Here is a 24,176-nt window from a genome sequence, read left to right on the forward strand (position 1 = left end):
GCCAAGATGGCAAACTCCTAAATCTCACCATTTCACATGCAATCATTTGATTTTAAAGTTACAATTTACTCTTAACCAGTTGAGATCCATGAATCACAAATTCCTGGCACATGGGCAATTTTTAGTCAATAGATGGTAGGAACTGGAGTTCAGAAAGGATTAAGTCCCTTTTCATTTCCTTCTACCATCTTCCAGAAATCTCCCTTCTGAATTCTACCCCTCCCTTCTCTCCACACTCACATCCAGCAGGAGCCCCAAAGCATTCATGTCTAATTTTCTAACAGAAAAGCAAAATAAAGGGCTGCCTCACTAAGCATTAAGGACCTGAGCTTTTTCTCCCTTTCTGGAAAATACCTTCGGTTCTGTGGGAACAAGTTGGTAAATGCTTATCTGAAGGTTATATGTGAATTGCAGGGCTGGCCATCTGATGGGGAAGAATTTTTCTTGCGTACTGCAGAGCTGAGTCACTGTGCTATAAAAGCAAATTAATACTACCTGATACTGAGTGCCAGGACTATCTTCTCCCTTTGGCAAACCCTTAAAAGTTCAGCACCTGTACCGACTCTGCCTGCCTCTGGGACAATAGAGGAAGTTGGAAGAGGTGAGTCTGCTAGCTGCAGCAATACCACGAGAATCACAGGCATATCTAAAGACAAATGGTACCTAGAAATGGCATGTGCCTACAGAAGCCATCTAATATGAAGGGGGAGGAGTATATGTGTAGCATTTCTCTTTCATTCACCTAACTTACAAAGGGCCTGATTCAAAACTTTTCTAGAAATATTGTTAGGAGCTTCAAAAAGAAAGCATGCGTGTGATTCATGCAAAATAATCTGAAAGGATGAATGTCCATATTCTAAGTAGCGATTTAAACGTAGACATATTATGGACAAAATTTATTCCATCAAAATTTGTTCTCTTCCTCTGGGGGGTGATTCCTCCTACACCACTATATCAATTTCACTACTGAAGTGCTGCACTAATGGGCCAGGCTCTCTGTGCCCATTGTCCTGCTATAACGGATCACATTTTGTTATGCGGACCATAAAATACAGCAGAGGAAAACAAATCCATTTCCTTTTTGTTCCCCTGCCTGCTTTGTCTGCATTACCACAAGAACTCTTTAAATAAACCCTGCATAATGTTTTGTTTCCAGTTTATAGAGATACATACAATAGTGCCCCATACAGTTATATTCGGAATCAGTTCTTTACCCTCACAAAACCTGAGGACAGTGAGGGAATTTAGGAGTTCATAAACTGTAGGGTTTATAAAACTCAACCACATGGAGCGGTGTTTACTCACATGGCGCGTAGAACATGACGAGGGTGTGCTTCTTCTTCTTCAAGGACTCCCTGAAGTCTTCTCCAGCAAGATGGATAACACTAGTCTGTTTTTCTTCCCATGCAGGCTCAGGTGGAGGTGGTGCTTCAGGACTAGAAAAGGAATTGAATGAGATTAGTCTGAGAATGTTTCTGGAAGCATGCAAAAGGCCATCACATCCTGTTTAGTACTCTGAGGGAACCAAGGTGGAGCAATCCATCAGGGTGCCTGGGCAGTAGGAAAACACGCTCAGTATTTCCAGTACCAGGTAATAACAAAAATGTGCGTTAATTTCTAAAACTCAGTAAAAATATAATTTAAACAATCTCACTGAAGCATATGAATAGGAATGCAGAACAAAGATCTCCTACATTACATCCAACATCTGGCTAAAAAGAACATTGCTTCTAATATCACTGTGTCATCCGTAGGCATGAATTGAGAACAGCAAGCAGGTGGAATCAAAAGGCAACCAATATAGGACAGCGTCTTCCATTCAAACATCCTTTTTGTACTCTTTATTGCCATCACACAAACCTCTGTATAGAATTTCATGACCTTCTCTTGAATTCAGATATTAAAGCCAGGATGCAATAATCAGCATCATTCCACTTGGAAGACTGGGGGTGACTGAACTGGAATATTTTACCTTGATAAAGCGAATGTCAGGTTTCAATTATGACTGCACATACTGACTAGATCAGAGCAATCCTGCACATCCAGAGCACCTCTAACAAAACTTCTGCTATTCACCAGCTCACAGACTTCTCTCAGACTCATTAAATTCATTCCTGCTGTATCTTAAATAGTGATTACTTATATAAAATCATCAGAATGGAGCCATGATATAAAGACCTTCATATGTCGCCTTGGTAATAAATTAGCTTTTCAGACTTTCCTGTCACTTTGAATGACACATTTTAAGTTGTATCAGGTACATAAAAACTAAGTGAAGAAAATCTAAATTTTTAAAGTTCTTTTCAAGGTCAGTTGGTGGATATCCATCATATTTCCATCGATATCGATTTGCCAGTTGTTAACGATAGAATTAGGGCAGCTGATCTGAATTTTCACATGCACACAGTCAGTGTAAGCTATCATCGATTACAGTTACAGCCAGAGGTGTGAGTTCATCTCACACAGACCTCCTCATGCTGACCTGGAATAAGCTACCCAGATACTGGTAACAATATCGTGTGGCAGCACGGACTACAGACAGCACAAACAAACCAGGCAGCAGAGCTGAAACTCATGCTGCTGCGACTAGACCACTCACTGGGATAGGTTTTCACAAGATGAAATTTTATCTCCAGCCTGCACCCCACATACATCCCTATTTCCATCAGCTTCAGTGGAGCTGTCGCAATTTTATCTCAAGTCAGCAAACAAGCATCTTACACCATTGCACTTCAAGCTGGGAGAGCATCTAGCAGTTAGGCTAGGGGACAAGAAGTCTGTATTGCCCCTGTGTTACTGGCTACCGAAGGCGGTAGGCAGAAATCTTCCAGAGGCACAGGTGGATCTGGAAAGGATGAACAACCTCTTCCTCCCTGCTTATTCCACTGCCAATACGAATAGGTGGTGTCAACCTGAGTGTTTAACCCAATAAAAATTACACACTTTTCAAGATACCCCAGCAAACTGGTGGAACTAGGACAGTGATTTAACATCCACTACTGACACAGCAACTTGAAGCTGAGTAAGCAAGGAGGCCAAGGGGGTACTGTGTGTAAATGTAGGATACAGATAAAACTTCCCAACATGTGACAAAGATGCTGCCAGGCCAAACTTATTACTTGATTTGAAGCACTCAGATATCCCCTTTCCCCCCACCAAATAGGAGTTGGAAAAATTAAGCTTGCATTCCTCATGCCATCTGCACTTAATGATTAAATGACTTCACAAAGGACAGACACTGCTTTTTTCAGTGAATAGTGCAGAAAATATATTTGGCTTACACTACTTAAAAGAAATACATATTTTACTCCAAAATATTTAGAGAGAATTGTACCAGCAATTTTCTTCTTTGAAATGAAATTATTTTCATCATACGTCAAGTTCTGCATATTTTAGCGCACCACCCAAGGAAAGCAGGGAAGTGCAGACAAAGGTGCTGTTTCAGTTGGTCTGGGTGCCTTTCTTTCAGCCCCATGTAGCAGGCAGTCTAGGCATTGGCTCTGAAATGCTGGAAGGAGAAAAGTACAACTACAGAAATTCAGTTACTTACAGTGAAATCTGCTGCTTAGTATGAAGAGGGAACAACAAATGTTCTGTTTATTTTTCAGAGCCATTGCTATTCCTTCTCCGGAGAGAGGCTTAGCATGCATTTGAAAAATATTTATTTTGGGAAAGAATTACCAGGACAACTATGAAAAACCCCACAGCAAATAAAGGATTTGGTGTATTAGAGACCATAATTAACATACACGTTTGTAGGGCTTTGAATACTGGAATTCAATTTGTTTTTGTTAGCAAGGGATTTAGGCAGCCGATAAAGCTAGGTTTTAGGATTTACTTCCTCACAAAGCAGTCTTCAGGAGGCAGTAGCCAGGAACGTGAATACTATCTCAGACCCTCAAAACTTACTTTTGCAGCCAATCGATGATCTTCTTTTTCGTTCTGAGGTGTGGCAGGGTGTATTTCTCCTCTCCATCCTTAAAATACTTCAAAGTAGGAAAGCCTGAGATGTGGTATCTTTCTGCCAGTGCCTTGTTGACGGTAGCATCTACTGCTGCAAGGACACCTGGACTCTAAAACAGAGAACATAAAACAGAGAACACTGACTGTAAATCACGGGAACATGTACACACACCTTTGGCAAGAAGCACTGGACTTTGGGGAAATTAATTACTCGTGACCTAGGTGCCTTCGCTTTCTCAGGTTCTCAGTATAGATACACAAAAAGACACACAGGCCCGATGCAAAAACAGGAAGGGACATCTTAAGGACTATATGTAACCAGTGTATTACCCATTCTCCTCTCCTTTCTGAGGAAGATTCCCTGTAGACAATTCTTTGTAATGCTTAAGAGCTGCTCCCAGGAACGGCATTTCCTCCCACAAGTCCATTTCTCCCGAGACACATAGGCATTGTTAATGACAAATTTAAGGCAAATTCATCTTTCCCTACCTCACGGGCATCTACACATGGACCACTTTTACAATCACTTGTAGGATGTGATTCACCTGTTTTGCACATCCCCCTCTCCTTCTCCTTTATGGTTATAAAGGGACTCGATGTCTCCACTGAAGATGTCTAGAGTTTGGGGAGATTAATCCTGCTTCTATTCTTGCATGGCATACAGAGAGCAAGACTGAATCAATAACACTAATACTAATACTTATATGATCAGGTCTCTCCTCTCCAGCTCCATGTTGATGGAGCACTTAAGATGATGCTAATGGAATGATGCAACCATAAAAGCAAGATGCTTGAAAGAGGGATCAACCCCCCCTTTTTTTTTTTTTCCAAATCTAATTCATAAATAAAAGTCCGTGTTTCTTCATATTCAGTGCCTTTAAATAAGGCAAAAAAAATCCATTTTGGATTTGATCATATTACGTATAAGGCCTGCAGCAGAATACATAAACATTTTTCGATTTTGTTTTCGTTCAAGACAGAATGTTCTTTCTAAGACTTTGGCAGGGCTCATGCATTAGCGATGAGACTGTACTTTGGAAGCACATTTTGAAGGGTCCTGTGGGAGGATGAGAACAGCTGAATTTGTTGTAGGGATAAAAGTCACTTATTACTCCAGTTATTTATTACTGATTATTAGAAGGATATAATAAAGGAAATTAACTTACATCACTGGCTGCGTGGAGAAACTCTGCAGCCTTCTCATATTCTGGCTTCATTTTCTTACAGTGCCCACACCCTGCCAAAAAAAAATCCAGTTATTTGTACACTCCATGGTTATTCATTGACCCATCCAGCCTTACCAAAATCCAAAACCATGTGGTAGAGATTTACTAGAATCTAGTATGCATTTGACTTACTTTATTTGCAAAGGCTTACAATGATTTAGGACATTCTCCAAAGTGGTCACTACACTTTGAAGAAAGAAATCTTCACCTAGATCACCTCCCTCCCAGAAAGCACTATGGGCAGTACTTGTCAAGCCCAGCAATTCTAGCATGCTCTTGGATGAGGCGCGACCTCACCCATTTCAGTTTCCAAATCTTTATCTGCAATAAAAATCCGACACAGACCCTCACGTGACTTCCTGACTTTAAGCCGAGGTTTCTACGAGCACAGCTTAATTGAGTTGTGTAATTTGAACTAAACTGCGCTGATAATAAGCCCCGCTTTACAGCAGTGCGGAGTGTCCCTCCAGCAAGGATTTGCACTGATTTAATCACATCAGCATAATTACACCACCACATATGTTCTCGACATAAGCAGGGCCTGTAAAACCAAGATAATGGTGCTTTCTCGCTCGTGCAAGTTCTCCTGAGAGATCTGCCATTACTTCACTGCCGAGTGCTGACATTACAATAAAGTAAAATAAATGAGTGCACGAGAAAAACAGATTTAAAATAAATTATTTGGGTGCAAATTAAAACGCTTTCACCATTTGCTTTCAGGCAAGCTGAGCTTTTGGGACCAGGTGAGGGTCCTGCTGTGATGCAGGGGGATGCTGTGCCTCAGGGACAGCCCCCTCCTTGCCCCGCAGTCCTGGCCCAAGGGATGGAGCAGCCAGGATCAACACCCAGCCTTCGTGTGCCGATTGTAAACATGCAGAGCTGGAACCAGGCACACTGCGTGGCCCAACAGGCGCTCTGAGTTTTCTGGCCCCAGTGCAATACAACCACTCTGCAAGCCCTCGCCGTGCTTTTTCCTCCTGGTTGCAGCAGCAGCCCGTTTTTCTTTCTTCAGCTGTTATTGCTGGAATGGGCACTTGAAAGCCCAGACTTTGCTGAGCTTTTGAAAGTTGTAACAGAAGATACAGCTAGCAATCTGTTTCAATACAGCTTCGGCAGCAGCAGTTCCTGAGGCATACGGACAAAGGGGCTGGGACTATTTTTACATCATTGTCTAAAAGAAAAATCAAGCAAGGATGGAATTTGGAACCACTTTGATCCCCACTAACGGGCTGACTGAAGAAGCCAACCAGGCACAAACCTAAGCCTGAACTCAACCAGCCAAAGACTGCTCACAGCCAGGAAGTGACAGGGCAGCAGGGTGCGACTTCTCCGAGCAAGCGGGGGCCTCCGCAGAGTTCCAAGCACTGCAGCACACCAGGAAACGCTTGCAAGGCATGCTTATAGCAGGGCCGTGGTTGTGACTGCAGCGCAGGGCAGACAGATTTGAAGAGTGTCCAAATCCCACCTGAGAATTACGCAAATACCCAAACTGGTGATCCCACACCGAACTCCAGCTCAAACACCAGCTCCAGTCCCCGCTGCCTAGCTGTTTGCACGGTGATCGCTGCGTTAGAAGCCTCACATAGTTCTTTTGAGCAAAGCCAATGTTTTATTGCAGTAGGAGCAGCCAAAAAAGGGTCTCAGCTGCAGGATGAAGTTTTGCTTTGGTTTTACACGGCAGTGAGAGCATGTGTGACCAAGCCGGGAACCTGATACAAGAGCTTCAGAGGTGAATTCAGGAAGGAGCTGAAAAAGGCTGAGGAAGAGTCACTGTCTCAGCACTGCTCGTCTTGGTTAGAGGCACAAAAGAGGCTGGCAAAATGATTTATTTGCCACCCACAGAAAACTTGCAGGCATATGGCTTTCTGGAATGGGCTGACAGTTCCCTTTGACACCTGCCTGAATTGATTTATTTCTCCTTTTCGGAGCAGGAACTTTATTCATTTTGTGCTCTTCTTCACTTCTAAGTAAAGGGCATCTCGAATCACAGCTCAGATACCTGGGAGCTTCACTGAATTAGCTAGCTCAAATTTGTTTGAAAAAAAGACTTTTCTGCAGAGGTAAGTTCACCTTGGCAGGCTTTACACTGCGTGTCCTCCAGCCTGAGCAAACTTCATACTGTGCGCTAGATACTGTATCCACACACCATCTACACTATATTCCCCAGTTATTAATATTAGATCTGATCAACCAAAAGCATCAAACAACCTGAGTTTCCACATACCTATGCAGAGAAAAGAAGAAATGAGCTAGGCATACTTTGCTGAGGAAATAAAAAAAATAAATAAATCCAAAGCATCTGAAATTCATGGAAGTATAATTTGGGGGAAAGATATTCAGACTATGAAATGTCAGCGTTCTGGGTTCTTTCACAAACATCACACAGATACAGCACTACAGACTTCCATAAAGCTTGCTAACTCATGCTTAAAATAAAGGGAAGGCAGGATCAGGTCTTTAAAGGCACTTAAATGCAAAGTGAAGTCCTCAAATCTTTATCATGCAATGCTTGTTCTATCCCTGGCAGAGGACAGCATGATATGTCAGCCTGGAAAAAAAGCCAGCACGTTAAACTGAATCTGAAACAGGGACAACAAATCTCAAGAGCTTCTCCCACGATAAACGACGTTTATCTGGCCATCTTTATGAGAATTTTGGTATTGCGTGCTACAGCCTGCTTCTGCCTACCATGGCAGGGAGGGGGAGAGGCGAGTCAGAAGTCAGATCTACACGCTGCAAATCAATTCATCTCTCCTATGATTATTTATCCTACCTTTCAATAATCCTGTGAGGATTGCCATTAAATTCTCAAGGCCAATGAAAAAGTCATTTAAATGAATACCAAGGTCACTGCCTCTCTTTTGATTGCCACATTATGTTGTTCAGCAGCAGCTGTATCCCTCTGCGCTAAACTTCTCTAGTTTTAGAGATTCTCTGTTCATAAAACAAATGAGAAAATAACAACCCTACAGGCCCTTAGCCCAGATGCTCCAAAGTGCTGCATAAGGTCAGCTGGGATTGCGGAAGGAAACCCCAGCTTTGTAGCGGGCACCTTTGACAGATGTGCTCTTAAAAGATGCACTGTTGTGTCAAGTGTATACTGACATTAAACCTGAAAGACGAAGCAAGGGAAGCAACTCATTCAGTCCCAGGTGAGACGGGGAAAGTCACAGCCAACACAAGGATGCCCTGCAGCCTATTTTGAACCTCTGTGGGTCAGGGCTGGTGGGAACACCAAAGGGACAGCAGGGACTTGGAGGCACAGGAGGACCCCCACAGCCTCCTCCTGCTCTCTCAGAGGACAGGGAATTACAAGTCAGTTACCCTCCGTCCTGCAGCAGACACCGCCCCTGGGGGCCTATAGGTCCTGGACACCTCACCTGCCCTCTCGATACCTCATCTGGCTCCACCTGCACAACAGGAGACCCAGGCTGCGGGGTCCAAGTTGCTTAAAAAGGAAAGACCACACAGAGCAAGACTAAAGGAGGAGTGATACAAGAGAGGACGAACAAGTCAAAGCCTACAAATTGGCTCTAGGACTTGTGGTACGAGCCAGGCTCTTGCTAACTGGTTCAAAGAGCTGCCTAAATGAAGCAAGAATTCTGTTTTCCCGGTTTATTTATAATCAATCTTCTCATTTGCACTGCACAGTCAGGCAGATAAATAGCTCCTTCCCTCAGTGCAGTTGCCATCCCACAGCTCAGCTGCACCCAGGAGGATGGGGGCTGGGGTCTCCGCACACACCTCCCTCCAGGAAGCCACCGCAGGGCAGAGGACAGCACTCACCAGCGCTTTGCCCATTGCAGATCACGACCATGCTCCAGCGCAGATGGAAAGGCCAAGCGTGGACAGAGCGAGGCTAATGTGCAGGGGTGAGCAGCACACCGACAAAGGGATGGCCACCGACTGCACTGAGCAACCCTTTTTCCCCCTCAGATACATGTGTTTGTTTATAGCAGCCTGTTTGGCATCGCAGCAGAGACTCACGACTGAGCGCAGCTGCTCCAAACATTTTCAGAAGGGAATCAACTCAAACACTTCCGTTGCTAAAACCAAGTTTTGCCTGCAGAGGAGAGGCAGAGAAGCAGCCAAGCACCCCCAGCTAAGCTCCTGCAAATGCCATCTTAGTGCTGTCCTCAGAACGTAAAACTCTGCCTCTGTCATTTATTGCTTGCTTCTTTCGGGTTATTATAGCTATACAAATAAACTCTGTGCTTTTGGTCATGTCCTCTCATTTTAACACAACATGGTCTGACGATCTGAAATGTACGTGACAGGCAAGAGATAAATGCCAACATCCCGGCGACTGTGGATAAGGAATTTCTGACGTGAAGAACCCTAGAGACAAATTAAATTGCAAATAAAGATTTCAAAGAATCATTAAATGTCTGCTATCGACAGACTGCTTGGGTACTGTTATCGTGTACCAGATATTTATTGTATCATGCCATCTCCACGCACATTTATACCTGCATACCAAAAGTGTTTCCATTGGCCAGACGAGAAACCAAATTTGAAGCAGAACGCATGTCCTGCTCTCAGCAAGTGGGTCACCGGCAGTTCAGGCTACACTCAGAGAGGACTTACTGACACCTCCGAGCAAAAATAATTCTCAAAAAAATTCAGATGCACCTTCACTCTCTAAGTAAATAACTCCAGAGGAAATCCTTTTGATTTCTCCACTCTTAGTCCCAGAGGAGCAGTGACCTCTCAACACAGCAGAGCAGCCAGACCTTACACGCACCCTGTTTTTAACTCTGAACCCAAACACCTATACATATAAAAGCAGGAACATGGTGGGGAGATGCTAATCCTTGGAGCCAGAGCAAGGACACACAGCCCCAGCCCTCTCATCACCTACGTGAGAACACCAGTCTATTCTCTACTGCCTTAAGCTTTTACTACGTAAAGATTTCTTATACAGTATATAAGAGAGTAACTCCACAGCCTGACACGAGGCAGCTTACAGCTCTTTTACCACTGTACGAGGGCATAAACTACAACAGCTGCAGATTCCCTTGCATAATTTAGCCGTCTGCATTGCAGACATGTGATGGGAAATCATCCACAAATCCGTCAGGGAGGGAGGGTGCAAACCAAGATGAAAGCAGCTTTTTCTCCCCACAATCACAGGTATGCATTTCAAGCCGCGCTGGTTCCATGTTCACTTAGTGGTCCTAACAGTCCACAAAACCTCACCGCCTCGGACCCGGGCCATAAGCAGAGCTCCAGGTTTCTGCTTATTACAACAAATTCACCTTAGGAAAGACCCGGGGCTCAAGAAATTTTATGTATTCTGTTTTCTCTACAGTACTTGCTCTGAGATTTTTTTCACACCTCCAAACCATCCATCTCCTCCTGAACAGCAGCGCTGCCCTCCCAGGTAAGAGTCCTGATGCTTTGAGACAACAGATTCGATACCTGATGCTTTCTTAACAGAGCAGCAGGAGCAGCTTCAACATCTTTAACGTTACATTGAGTTCTAATTTTCACCAGCTGGCTGTGTATGCACGCATACACAAATTCAGACTGCCCCTACCCTGTTACCGTACTCGTAAAGGTAGATTCGATTTGACCAAGCATTATTTTTCTTAGGGATCAATAACAAGCAAACAGCTTCATGGCTTTACAGGGCTGTAAAAGGTCAGCCTGGAAAAAACTCTAAGGAACTAGAAATATGGAATTAGAAGAAAACACTTCATTGGTTTAGGTTAGTGCAGTCGTGCCGCATTTATGCGGCTGCAGCCCAACGCCCCGGCTGCGTGGGCTGCGCAGCTCATCCCGGTGACAGGAGAGCAGCACATCCCCACCGCTGCCACCACCACAAACCTGATCCCGCTATGCACAAGCAGAAGAAAGTCCTGGCCTAGAAGCAGCTCTTTGGCCCCAGCCATTCATGTGGATACCAGCGAACTGCTGATCAGCCACGTGAGCCACCTGACGCCTGCCTGGTACACGGGGATGCACGCGGAGCGAGCCGAGCCTCAGCTCTGTATTTGACTGCCTTGGTTGCAGAGGTAAAAGCATTTGAAATTCAATTCTTGATCATCTTTTTTTCCATGCTGACATAATTATTTCCCTCAGCATCACTGAAACTGCTCAGCAGAAGATTCGTAATGGCATTTTTTTTTTAAAGTACAAGTTGGTGTGTTCTTTCTTCCTCCAAAAAGACAATCGGACCACTGCATTACGTTAAGATGAATCAGACCAAACTGGTAAGAGTTTAACCAAGCTCCAGGAACCCCCTTTTGCTTTGGTGCCATTCTCCCAGCTCCAGCAGAAGGGCTGCCTCCAGCCAGCAACAGGCCTCAGCGGAGGGAACTCAGAGCAGAGGAGGCTGAAACACCGCCCGGTCCCGCAGGCTGCCTCCACGGGGCTTCGAGGAAGACAACTCTTGAGACCTCCTGCATAAAACATGCTTCTACCCTCATTTCTGATCACACCGGAGCACATCTTTTGACATAAAGGCTCTGGGGAATGGGCAGATGTTCTCTAAAGCTAACTCCAGCCACAAGCTGCTGCCTCCCAGGGGCACCTAAGAGTGAAGCAGGAGAGGAGATTTCTGCTCCATCTGGCTCCCAGAGTCACCTCTCAGGGCTACAGGGAGCCCTGAGAGCTGAGCCGGGCTCCTGAAGTTAACCTTTGACAAATATACCCCCATCTTCCACGGCACAGACTCCAGCACGTGCTCGGGAAAGCTCTTTAAGCTAATCGCTGTCTTTATTTAACATAAAAAGCCCGACAACAAAAATTGCACGGTTCCTCACTTCCATCCCAAATCTGGCTTCAGCTTTCAGCTATTGGAGATTATGCTGCAAGCATAGAGCTTCTTCCTCAAAACCGTGGTGCACCCGGTAAAAAAAAAAAGTGTTGGGAGACAGTGGTGCCTCCTACCATCCCTCTTAGGTGGGAAAAGAAGTGAAGGAAGGTGGATCAGCTGGCACTGGGAGATATGAATTACACTTCCTACACCAGCTTGGAGGAACATTGCCCTGAGTAGGTGTTGAAAATTAATCTTCCCCTATTGCAATATGAAAGAGGGAGACAACAGTATGGCTGCCTCAAGGTGAAACTGTTGAGAGTTTATGAAAATACCACCAGAAGGATTCCTTCTCGATTAGACCGTAATTATTCCACTTCCAAGAAAAAATCCCCCCTCTCCATTACCAGATGATCAACAAAATTTTGCCTTGGGAAGGCAGGAGAAGTTGTACTGCTTTCTCTCACAGTCTTACCCCACCAGGAAAGGTTTTATACTTCCAATTTAGCAATAAAAATGCCAGAGAACAGAGGTTAGACTGTCCAGCACAGGAAAACAGCATAGCAAGCAGATGACTGCCTAGGATGCAATTAGTATTTAAAAAAAAAAAAACAAACAGCAAAATGGATGCAAAATTGAGATTTCCCTACAAAAGGTAATTATATTCCAGAGCACTGAAGATCGAGGGGTTGTGGGTTAAAAAATATGGTCACATTGGCTATTACTGAAGTCACCTACAGAAGGCAAGCATCAGGAAGGGATACTATGGACACTTTCTGGCCAAGATCAGAGCAAAAGGAGTTACCAGCTGAGATGCAGTCACCTACTTAGCAGAAGCGTGCTAGGATGCTTGCTAACCACAAGCAGGCAGGACCCCAGGAGACACCTCCACCACCAGCACAACAGCAAAGCACCAGATTCATTTATTAATAACTTAAAGGCGGCACCACTTGCCAAACTCACCCTCTGAAAGGGCACAAGGAGCAGACAGACAGACAAGCAACCTTCCACTGTAGGTTTCTCTGTTCATTATTTGCCCTTTAAAGTAAGTTCCCTACCCTGCCTTTCACAGGATAATAAAAATTGAAGCCATAAATTATTTAGAAAGATAAACTTGATAATGAAAACTCTGCTGGTAACGATTCAAGCAGCAGAGATATTGTAAGGCCCTTTCCAAATGAGAACCCTGCACCATATATTAAGCTCATCCAGGCAAGGAAATTAATTTATTTCAGAAGAAATAAACCTGACTGCTTAATTCTTAAAACTAATTCCTGCTGTTAACTGGTCATTACAGGCGAGCAAAATAAACCTATAAAAATAAATTACGCTTCGCTCCTATCTGAACTCACCACAAAAACGTCAACAGCTTATGAGTACACTGGGGTTAAGTCTGCAGGACAGTCTCATTCCAGCCACACACACAAATGCGGACTTGTCACTGGACTAAAAGGCCAGCTAAAACTACCCAAGTCTTTTAAGAGACCGCTCTGATGAATAACGAAGCCTACCAAGGCCCGCAGAGCTGGGGAGAGCAGGGTGAGCGTCCTTTGGGCTGCCCCTCGGCTCTCCAGCAGCCATAGCTACTCCCTTGCAGTTGCCTCGGTAGGACTGTAAGGACTTTTTAGGAGAGAGGGAAGGCAGCAGTAATGGGAGAAATGAGGCAGCAAATCCCCAAAGAAACTAATGTTCCCTTCACACCACCTGCCACACATTTACAGGAAGATTTTTTTTCTGATTGGAATAGCCTTCGTAAATGCCTTCCTTAATAGAGAGCCTAATTGCTCCATATTAGAGGCTAGCATACAGTGAGGCATTTTGAACAAATCTCACAAAGTTCACAAAAACCATGTGTCTACAGTTCAGCTCCCTTCTTTTCACCTCTACTACCCTCCTGCATAGCACTCTCAAAATACCCAGAGCTGCTAGGAAATAAGTTCCTCGAGCTACACACCCTGTCCTCTCCTTCTGTCCCCAGCACCGTGGCACAGAGCAGGTCAAGATCCAGCCCAAAGGCACAGTAGTCACAAACACCCAAAAAGTCTGGTTTCACTACTCTTTCTATTCTGAAAATTTCGATTATTCCCTTCAAGTCCAGGAGCTAATCAGGCTGCAGGTGATCATCTTGGCCCAGCACTGTGTTCTCCCAGTCACAGCCAAGGTTTCCTAAACTTGGGGACCAAAAGCCTGTTTGTGCTTCTGGTGTGGCATTGTGGAAGACAATCTTACCTCCTCCCTGCTTACCAAGCCTTCGCAACGCTCAGTTACAACGTGCCTTCCCTTCCCCGGCTGCTGCAGCACTGGAGCATCTCGCAGTCTGTATGTGGCTGGCTACATAAACTCCCCTGCCAGGTGAAATATCATCCCCACTTCACAGATTGGAAACAGAGACCAATATTTAGCAACATGCGTCAGAATTGTACAAATCAAAGCACGTCAAGGAACTAAACTTTTACATCTCCAGGCCAAGGCTATCATTTTTATCACTGGATCATCCTTTTTTATGACTTTACCCTGCTCAAAGTGCACAAACTGCTTCAAAAAGGATTTTCTTATATGAACTGCACGCCACATTATCAAAAGTCTGACACCAAAGAGACAATGGAGTCTCTCATTACTGTCCTCACCCTTTTCATTAAGTATCCTATCAAGTTTTACTGCACAACCTAGTTATTAGGATTTTTATACTTTCCATATTCCTATTTATATTAAGTACCACTAAAAACCCATATTGATTTTTATCTTTAATCCCTCAAGAAACGTAGGTGGGATGGTCATTAAAAAATTCATGTCGGGTTCTTCATTTTCTTGATTTGCTGCATTTTCAAGAACTCATGTTTTAATGTGTGCCTAAAATCTTCATTGAAAATCACTGCTGTAATTACTTTAACGAGGCAGGTCGTGGCACTGGGAGGCCGCTGGACTGAACTATTTACACATCCCAAGGTTTCTTTTGGTGATACCCGAATATATGCAATATCAAGCTCCATCTTGTTGTAGACTTGCACGCTTTTAAGTATTGATGACTCTGGTCTGAATGTCAGCCCCTAATGCTCCGAAATCAACACTCAAAACTTTCTTGCCTCACTGGAAGCAGATTCTGGAGCCAAGAATTTTCCTGTTTTATACAAAGAATTTATCTGTTCCAGGAGCCTTCCAGCAAGGCACACAGCTAAGAAGTGCATACATTCAGCGAACAGAAAGTTGGCACAATTTACGCTTGTCCAGGGAAACAGTTTATTATACATGCCATTAAAAATGCATTAAGGCAACATCAAAGTTAGGCACCTAAGGGATGGGAAGAGTCAGGAAATGCTCCGCTGAAACTTAAGCACCTCTCTTTTCTTCAGCTAGGTATCCAGGCTCTTAAAACTGCAACATTCATCACCCACGTGCCCTCGCACAACAATTCAACCTTTCGGTGATTAGGGCACTGCAACTTCTTCCCATCCTGACACCTGCACTGCTTCACCAAGAAGCCAAACACAGCTGGGCTCTGCCTATGAGCTACCTGACAGTTCAGAAAGTGTCCTGTTCAAAGCTTTTTTTAATTGCTCTAAAACCGAGGAGAGTATTTTGCACTGGCTCTAGCAGGAGCAGGACCAAGCCCACAGCACACACCTTGACACGTGTCTTGTGCATCATCCCATGGATGAGTAAATACAGCCGTATCAGCTGGATACGGCATCTGTTGCAGTTACAAACACACGGCTTACCTTACACACTATGGGGTTCCAGCAATCATTTCAGCCTGCAGCTAACACAGCACCGAACTGCCTGCCTTCGTTTTATTCCGTAATGCTGTAATCAGAAGAACTGGCACTATTACTTTTAAAGCCCTGCCCATGCAGAAAGGACAATTTAAAAAGCAGAGTTCATACACGAGGCTGGGCTGTCAAAGCTTACAGAGACCTTTCAGAGACTAAAGGAGACTCCTGACTGAAGCCTACATCCTGGCAAGCTCCTGGCTTCCAGCCCCCTGCCATTTCATAAGGCTACACCGTGTTTGGCAAAGCCTGCTCTTCGTTTAACTTTCGCCGAGTAATAAGCCCTGCTCACACAAAGTTATATTTGACCAAGGATTGATCAAAATTATGCACCTGGGCCCTATTATTGCTGCTCCTGGGAAACCACCTGAGACCCCTCCCTGAGGACACCAGCCAGACTTTTTTTTTTTTTTTATGAAACACCCAATTTGGCTGGTGCCAAGGCTGCGGTCAGAAGGCAAACCTTCAGTGGTGAACAAGTATTTTCCACCTGAACTAGACCGATTACCATCAACAGAGACGGGTTGAAACTTCTTATGGAAAGATACCACTAGAATATTTCCAGTGTTTACCTACTGCTTTGCTTCATCCTAGAGGCTGTATGCCTGGAAGCAGATGCCAAAAGCTCTGTATGTAGCCAATGAAAACTGCCAGCATTTTATTTTAAAATTCACTAATACGTCAGATATGACAGGGTCAAACAAAAATTAAAGCATATTTCTATCCATTCCACATTCAGAGTTGTTGTTATTTGGATAACCCACATGCCTTTGAATCATGAATTAGCATGGAAAAACTCGAGAAGATTGTATTTACTTATTTTTTATTACATGCAGCACATCCTGTGCTGGAAAGGCTTTTTTTTTTTTTTTTTTTTTTAAGGCTACACAGTAAATTAATTCCTCAGCCTTTTCAACCCGTGGCCTTTCTGTTGAGGCTGCCAGGAGAAGTCCCAATTAGCGCTAGCTGCAATGGTGGCTGGCTTCCATGAAGAACTTTCATAAGGCACCAGTGGGGGGCTGAAAAGAAGACTTATTTATTTATAGTTGTAAAACCCAGCTTTAAAAAAAAAAAAGATTTGATTTTCTGTACACTTTCTGGTTTTGCTTTAAATATAAAGTGAGCAATAGATTCCCATGTCCTAATCTCACCACGTGCAGCAGGAAGAAACAAAACCAAACTCACTGAAACCAAGGGCGGTGTGCTGTTGGGGAGACTCTGCTCTTTGGTTGGAAGCTGGAGGCCTTCATCTTGTATTGGGCTAATTGGTTGGCATTCTTATTAATGAGTCCACAAAGTGGCTTAAAACCTTGTTTTTTAATGCACAGGGAAGGAGGAGGAAAGCGGAGAAGTTGTTTTTCCAAAGCTAAATTGATAAAACAGCTCCCAGTGCAATTAAAAACCTGCACAGATGAATAGTCGGCTTTGGAAAGCACCAACTGTGTAATTTATCAGGCTAGTTTACAAAGGGAGAGAAAATATCCGAGGACAGGAAAGGAATTTCATGGACATTTCAACAACACATCAAAACTGTATTGAATTTTATCATCTCAAGATTTATTTTTCCCTCCCTTCTATTAAGAGGGAGCAAGAAGAGATAATGTCATAGCTGCATTACCAAAGCACTTTCCATGAGCAAATTAAAGGCGCAGGGGAAAAAAAGCTGCACGTTCCTTGCCTGCCTTTCTTATCGAGGAAAAAAACCAGAGATGGCTCCAACATCCCACTAAGAATATTGACGTTTTCCCTAACCTTACGCACCACAGCTACAGCTTATCTAATGTCTATGAAGAAGTCCTGTGAAGAGGGCTGGGTAGAAGACAGTTTCAACATGAACTTAAGCTCATATACAAGGAAGAAATGGTGCAAAAAAAAATATATTAATTGTTTAAAATGCTAATGCATATTCACAGTAATAGTAGGGCCAAACAACCTTATTTTCTTCCTTTGCCTGTGGCATCAGTACCACACCACAGACTTTGTTATGGCTGATGGGGTTTGAGAGAGAGGGAATAAAAAAAAAAAAGCAGCCATGGAAGGCTACCAACCATCACTCACGAGCAACAGCAACTGCCTACTTAGATCTGCACTTGCTGAACGTACCCAGGGAAGCTACAGCTTGCGGTGGCGCCAGGACTTTATTGTACACGAGGCTTCCTGAGCAGGTATGCCTTAAAGTGTTAGCAGTGTCATTTGTGTTAACAAAACATAACGAAAAGTAGCTCTTGTGCATGAAAAGCAGACATTTTTTAGAACCCACTGCTGAATTTGCTTTAATTTCAATACAAGACTTTAAACTCTCTTCAGTAGCATTTGAATTGACTTATCCGTGACTTGGTTAGGGTTATTTTGTGCAAGACTCTGAGATCGTGCTTTGGAGCAAAATGATGGGAAAAACGTAGAATGGGAAATTAACGGCTTTTTATTCTTTTGACAAAACCCAGTCTGAAAGACTGCAAACTGCACTAACTTGGCAAATATTTTGGACAGCATTATTCTAAAAATAGCATTTGACTCAGCAGTTTGACGGGGACAAATGAAAACACAAACAAAGTGCAAAAAAGGGCTCTTTTGCACTCAAGTGGTTCAGGAACATTTTAAGTCCCAGTGAGCCACTATGTCACTAAAGCATTTAGCAACATTTGACTGGCAGTAGAGCTTAAATTTAGAGACACTCAGAACCCAGCTGTCATCTTGGGCAGCTAAATAAATTGATCAGCACGGATAGCAAGAGGCACAAACAGACACGCAGTCCTTATTTTCACTGCTAACAGAACATTATGATAAGCTACGTAGATGCCTTTATTTATGCCATGATACAGCTTTGTTTGGTCTAGTGATGGCATACATAGCTATACCTTTGCTTCGTGTGATGCATCTGTTAGAGACTCGTGCTATTGAACATGGCCAACCCACGCAACAACTCCAAAACCTTCAGGGGAAAAAGGCCATTTGTTTGCTCTCCTTTTCTATAGTGCTGTGTCAGAGATCCCAGTTCATAGCCCAGGTTTCTTCTGTGTAAAACAGCAACACAGAAAAATCACTTCAAGACTAGTCACCTTCACCACATAACATGTGACACGAACAGCAATGCTGAGTATAGTCAGGATGGCTGGATGTATCCAGGCTAACAATATGCTTACCACCAGCATTTACAGAACATCAGCAAAATGTCTGGGTAAGAAGGAACACAATGCTTGCTGTGCGTCCTTCTGCACTGGCTGAGGAGGAAGAGTGCCCTCAGACTCTCAGCTGGCTGGGTCGCTGTTTACCTATGCTAAACATTCAGATTTGCTGAACATCCTCTTAAGGGCTTTACAAAGAAGTTTCAGAAGGTTAAAAATCCTACTTTGTGTCCCTAGTGACCTGCAAAACGAGAGCAAGACGAACTCATTCCACCTACGCTCACCCATGTGTTTCAGGGCCAGCAGTAGCGATTCAAAGCAGCACATCTTCTGTTTAGTGGCTGTACTAAATTATTGTAGAAAAGGTGTAAGGTCTCCGATAGCAAGAGGTGCAAGTTACATGCTACAGACGCCCCTGATATGTCCAAATGACCTGTAGCTGCTCTAGTTGAACCTAGTTACATACTAGGCTGCACTTAACACAAAATGCTGCAACACTTCTAATTGGGCTACTGAGAGCAACTGATTGTAAATAATTACAGAGTGGTCCTCACAGGTGATCATTAGTAGCCACAGGCATGGAGATCCAACTGGCCACATTCATCACAGTGCCTAATTTTGCAGTTCACAGGTATTTACCATGAGCGCGTTTGGTTCAACTGCATCTTCAGCACTTGCGGGGGAGGAATAAAAAGCTTCCGTCTTCCCACACATCTTTTAATACTACAGTGTATTAATACATCGGCCATCTGACTATGGAATTGTAATTAAAGCATCACTGAAATAATTCTGTCTCTAGTAAAAGATCTTCGCATGAACACGAGATTTATAACCTGTTATAAAAACTCCAAGTCACGTGTACACTGCATAGGGACATAGCTTTATAAGTCCTTGCTAATTCCAGGCCGATGTTGAAATCCTCTTGCTTATTCTTAGTTACAGAGAAGTATATCCTGAGTTCTGGGCCTATTTTGTACATGTTTCAAAGAACAAAATAACTAATTTTTAGAAGAAACTCTCACATCCTAAGCCACAAAGGGATGATTTTTTTTTTTTTAAATGATTTCCTCCATTTTTACTGCTTCTTTTACTGGAGTAATTTATCTCTTTACATTCATAAGGTGACTCCATTAATAAATTTAAGAAGTGCTTAGAGAAGATCTTTTAATCATGGAGAAAACTGTTTATGATAGCTGACTGTCATTAATTGGTTGCAAGCCTTGCACTCTCTGCTGAGGTTGACCATAGAGGATTCTTACAGCCACAAAGATCTTTAACACATTTACAAGCTGGATTCTGCAGGTAGGCAGACCACTACCACTTGAATGTAAATAAAATATGTTACACATTATCTATGCCCTAAATATTCACTTTACATTTAAAATTAAGTTTCTTGGTAAGGAACATTCTTTGTTTCAATCCCGAGCAGCTGGAACATGTTATCAGGAGAATGCAACAGCCCAGTTCAGTTACTGATTTACTTTTAAAACAGCATTTGCCAAAGTACTGCTGTACCTTAGTACAGAATGCCCCTCCGTACAAAACACACTCAGCTGCAAGGGCTCCTCCTCTCCAAATGGGTCATGTCATGCCTACAATTATATTATCTGTGTTTTCTGAGGATATTAGAAAACAAAAATTAAACAGAGCCCTGTTCAGATTTAAAACTAACTTGAATTTCCTACAAAATTTGAATGTAGCTGCATGTATTTATCTATTTTTAACCTGACTTCCTACAGGAATGTGGTCTACAGAACCAACTTTTGATTCTTCCCTCTCTGCCTCCTTCCAAACAGATTATCAAATTCCTTTGCCCATTTGCAAATTCAAAAAACAACCGAGCTTTCAAATGCTAATAAATCTTTGTAGGTTTAAAGAAATCTGGGGCTATATGGGGAGGATGCTTATCCCAAGCCCTTGCACACAGAGAGGTGAAGAAGGGAAATTCAGCAGTTACCTTCCTGACTGGCAGCTGTTGTTCTGCCAAGCCAGAAAGTGCGCAGCTCCAGATGAGCAGCCGCCTGTGCTGTCTCTTGCACAGTGGGGGTGCACGGAAAGCTGGGGGAAGGAAGGATTTGGGTAACGAAGGGTAACTCCTTAGCAAACCAGGTTTCATCAGTTCTGCTACTTGTGTTTTAGTTCTCACACCAGGCGTCCGTCTCTGGCCCCACTTTCATTACTACAAATAATCCAGTGAACACAACGACAAAACAGCAGTCACCTGCTTCCGTGGATCAAATCGCTGGACGTTTCATCAGGCAAAGGAAATTCATTACGGTGTTTTCCAATTGAGTCTTATGAGCAGATCTTAAAATAAAGCATTTAGGTGCTAACTCCTGCTGGTTTAAAGGGAAGCAGGATTTTAGCCTGTGCCAAGACCTTCAGTTTTTCTGCTGTGAGCACGTACCCTCCTGCCTCCAGAGCCCTAACCTTCAAATCTATGCCCATGAAAACAAACATCTCATCCAAGTGCAACTGGCAACACAGCAGCAAGAGAAGACAAGCTGTGTATCATCCAGCGCAGCAGATCTGAGCCTGAACCTCCAACTGAAGATACAAAGAATTGGTAGAACCTGTTACATAGCTGTAACATGTTGCATCATTAGCAAACTAGTTAATGCAGGTATTAATTTGGAGGGTACAAGATACAGGAGGACAATGTGGCTGGAAGAGCTTTCTGAGGGAAATACCTTAGGGCAACCCACTGCATTTTATTGCTCCAGCTGAAGTCTCAAGTCATCAAAAAAAATCAGCCCAATTCATTCTCAGCCAAACTGTAAGTAGTATCACTACCAGCTCTGTATCAGTTTTCAAAGGCCCTGAGGACTTTCTGAATTTAAATAATGTTTTGGCATACTTCAGGGCAATGTTGAATGACCATCACCCCTTAGACTGCCAGAGAACTGTGGCAGAGGAGTGAAAGTGAGTCACCCCCGTGATTAAGAGCGCTGCATTTGCAGCTGTGAACAAGGACTTGTGACCTCACAGATCTCAAATGGAGTTGCTGAAACAACCAGAGCTCTGGCTTGAAAGCAAATAACACAGAAGACTAACCAAACATTGACGGTAATCTTGTAAAATGACGACTCCTCTGACTATTTAAGCATTATTATGCTCTTCAGTTATGCTTTGACTCAGCCTACAAAGTACCTCTTCCAGCAGCATAACTCTATCCTAAACCATCAACTTCACAAACATTTCATGCCTTGTGTGTTTAAGATTCACAGCAAACAAGAGAAGGCTGGACTTTGATTTTATGGTTCTGTGAAACCTACGCAGCAAATTATCATTGGTTTTGTTTGCAAGCATTTGGATCAGGGTACAGAATAGAAAAAGCAAACTCACATGGTGCATGGAACATCACTAGCACAGATGAATGATCTTTTATAAACTTGTCGAAGTCTTCATCAGTCAGGTGATAAACTACATTTTCCTCATCTGCCCAGGGAGTCTCCGGAGCCTGTGGCTGAGGTGCCTGTGGGCTACAAGACAAACAGACACAGCTGAAAAGCAGCTCGTAGGTACTAAGTAGTAATTTTAGCAAGTTGGATTGCAAGGAACCACCTTCGTGCAAACATCCACATAGGTCTGACACACTAACCCTACTGAACAGCTTCAGTAATTCTTCCACTCAGAACTGATAAATGCCAGAAGTCAGACAGAACTGGAAGAGAAAGGAAAAAATTCACAAGGAGCTCACAAGGACAGATCAGAAATGGAAGAGGACAGAATGAAGAGATAACCAGGCCGCTTAGTTATTACATTATAAAAATCTGATGTATTTTTCTATTACTCTTTTAGCCTCCTCAGCAGGTTGCTTCCTTTCTTACAGCACTCACACTTAGTAGTTCACAGGAGTCATTGCAAATGAAAGAAAAAAGCAGTGAGTAGAAACAGCCAATCTAACCGGTCACCTTGAATACCAACAGAACATTGATTATAGGGCTGACAGGAAGGAGGAGTGGCAATGTTGGGACCATGAGTGAGCTGTGTGCAGTGTACACCACAGCACTTAACCGGGAATGCATGGTTTTACCCTGAACAACCCTGTGACCGGGGGAAGCATCGTTGTGTCCTCCCGCGACAGTGGGCTCACAGGCCTAATTCAGCAAAGCTACTCAAACTGCATGCTTAATCTAAAAGATAAGTGACGTGCTCCACCGACTTCCCTGTGATTGCACATGAGCTTAACCATCTTTGATGGCTCAGAGCCAGAGAGACTGCTCAAAGACACGCTGGAAAATCTGGAAATTGAACCTCAGTTGCTCTGGACCAGTTCAATTGCTCATCATTCCACTACACAAGTGCTCCTTCCTTTTATCAATGTACATTTATAAGAGATTTTGGCAGGTGTGAACTAAACTATGCTAACTGACATTTTATTTATTAAAGCACTGTTCACATAAAGTACACCCAAACACAGGAACATTTGGAGCCAGACTTTGAAGCTACTTTATCCTTGCCAGGTGTAGTAATGAGTTCCAAATATCCCCCCAAATTCCCCAAATTCTTTGGCAAAGCACAAATCTGGATGCGGCCCCATCCCTGGTGAAAGCAGATTTACTATTTTTGATTAAAATGTATTATTGTGTTAGCTGCCTGGAACAAGGAATGGCAAACGGATGATAATTCATTTATTCTGCTTTGCTCATTGCTAGGCTGAAAGCCTAGTTTGATAAAAAGAAATCTGTAGAGAGATACAGATTCAGATAGCAAGTTCTGTTGATGTAAGCAATGGGTCCAATCCAAGAATATTAAGCAATGTATGCAAAGCTGTGATGCACACCTCTGATGCTGCTCATAGGATAAACAAACCAAAAACCGAACAAAGGTGGGAGCTGCATGAAGCCAAGCAGCCTAAAGAGAAAAAGAGGTAGGTCCCCACCCATGAAAGTTTACCACCTAAATGGCCCAAGAGACCCACAGTACAGGCGGAGCTGTGACAATTCAGGGGCTGTGTCACAAAGCTACCCAGAGAATCACTGTGCTTGCTGCCAAGCCTGTAAGAAACAGCAATAATCCACAGGTATGCTGGCAGAAAGAAGGCTTTCCAGAAAATACCATGACACAATCAATTTGGTAGGGGAGTTGGTTCGAGTAGTTTGAGCATGATGAACATGGACACGCTGGCCACAGAGCACCAGAAGAAAGCTGTGTTCAGCAGAGCCTGGCATGACCTATTTCAGCAAGGAATTAGTAAAGCAGGGCACGGGATGTTTATTCAAATGGCCCACTTTAAAATGCTGTGCATGCTAATTAGCCTACACAGGAGTTGGTAAGAAGTACCTCAAAGCCTGGAGGAGACAACAAGCAAAATCTAAAATGTCATTTAAAA

General features: G+C 43.4%; 1 protein-coding gene across 1 annotated transcript in view; it reads right to left on the minus strand.

The window, feature by feature from the left end:
- Positions 1-24,176, minus strand: part of PDIA5 (protein disulfide isomerase family A member 5) — a 99,142-nt gene that overhangs the window by 27,372 nt on the left and 47,594 nt on the right. Inside the window, exons 11-14 of the mRNA XM_048072204.2 lie at positions 22,187-22,323; positions 5,130-5,200; positions 3,910-4,073; positions 1,306-1,436 (exon numbers count right to left, since the gene is read on the minus strand). Coding sequence (XP_047928161.2) covers positions 1,306-1,436; positions 3,910-4,073; positions 5,130-5,200; positions 22,187-22,323 — 503 coding nt within the window. The remainder of the gene's footprint in view (positions 1-1,305; positions 1,437-3,909; positions 4,074-5,129; positions 5,201-22,186; positions 22,324-24,176) is intronic.

This window comes from Anser cygnoides, chromosome 6 (genome assembly GCF_040182565.1).
Source record: "Anser cygnoides isolate HZ-2024a breed goose chromosome 6, Taihu_goose_T2T_genome, whole genome shotgun sequence".
In the NCBI taxonomy this organism is placed as follows: Eukaryota; Metazoa; Chordata; class Aves; order Anseriformes; family Anatidae; genus Anser; species Anser cygnoides.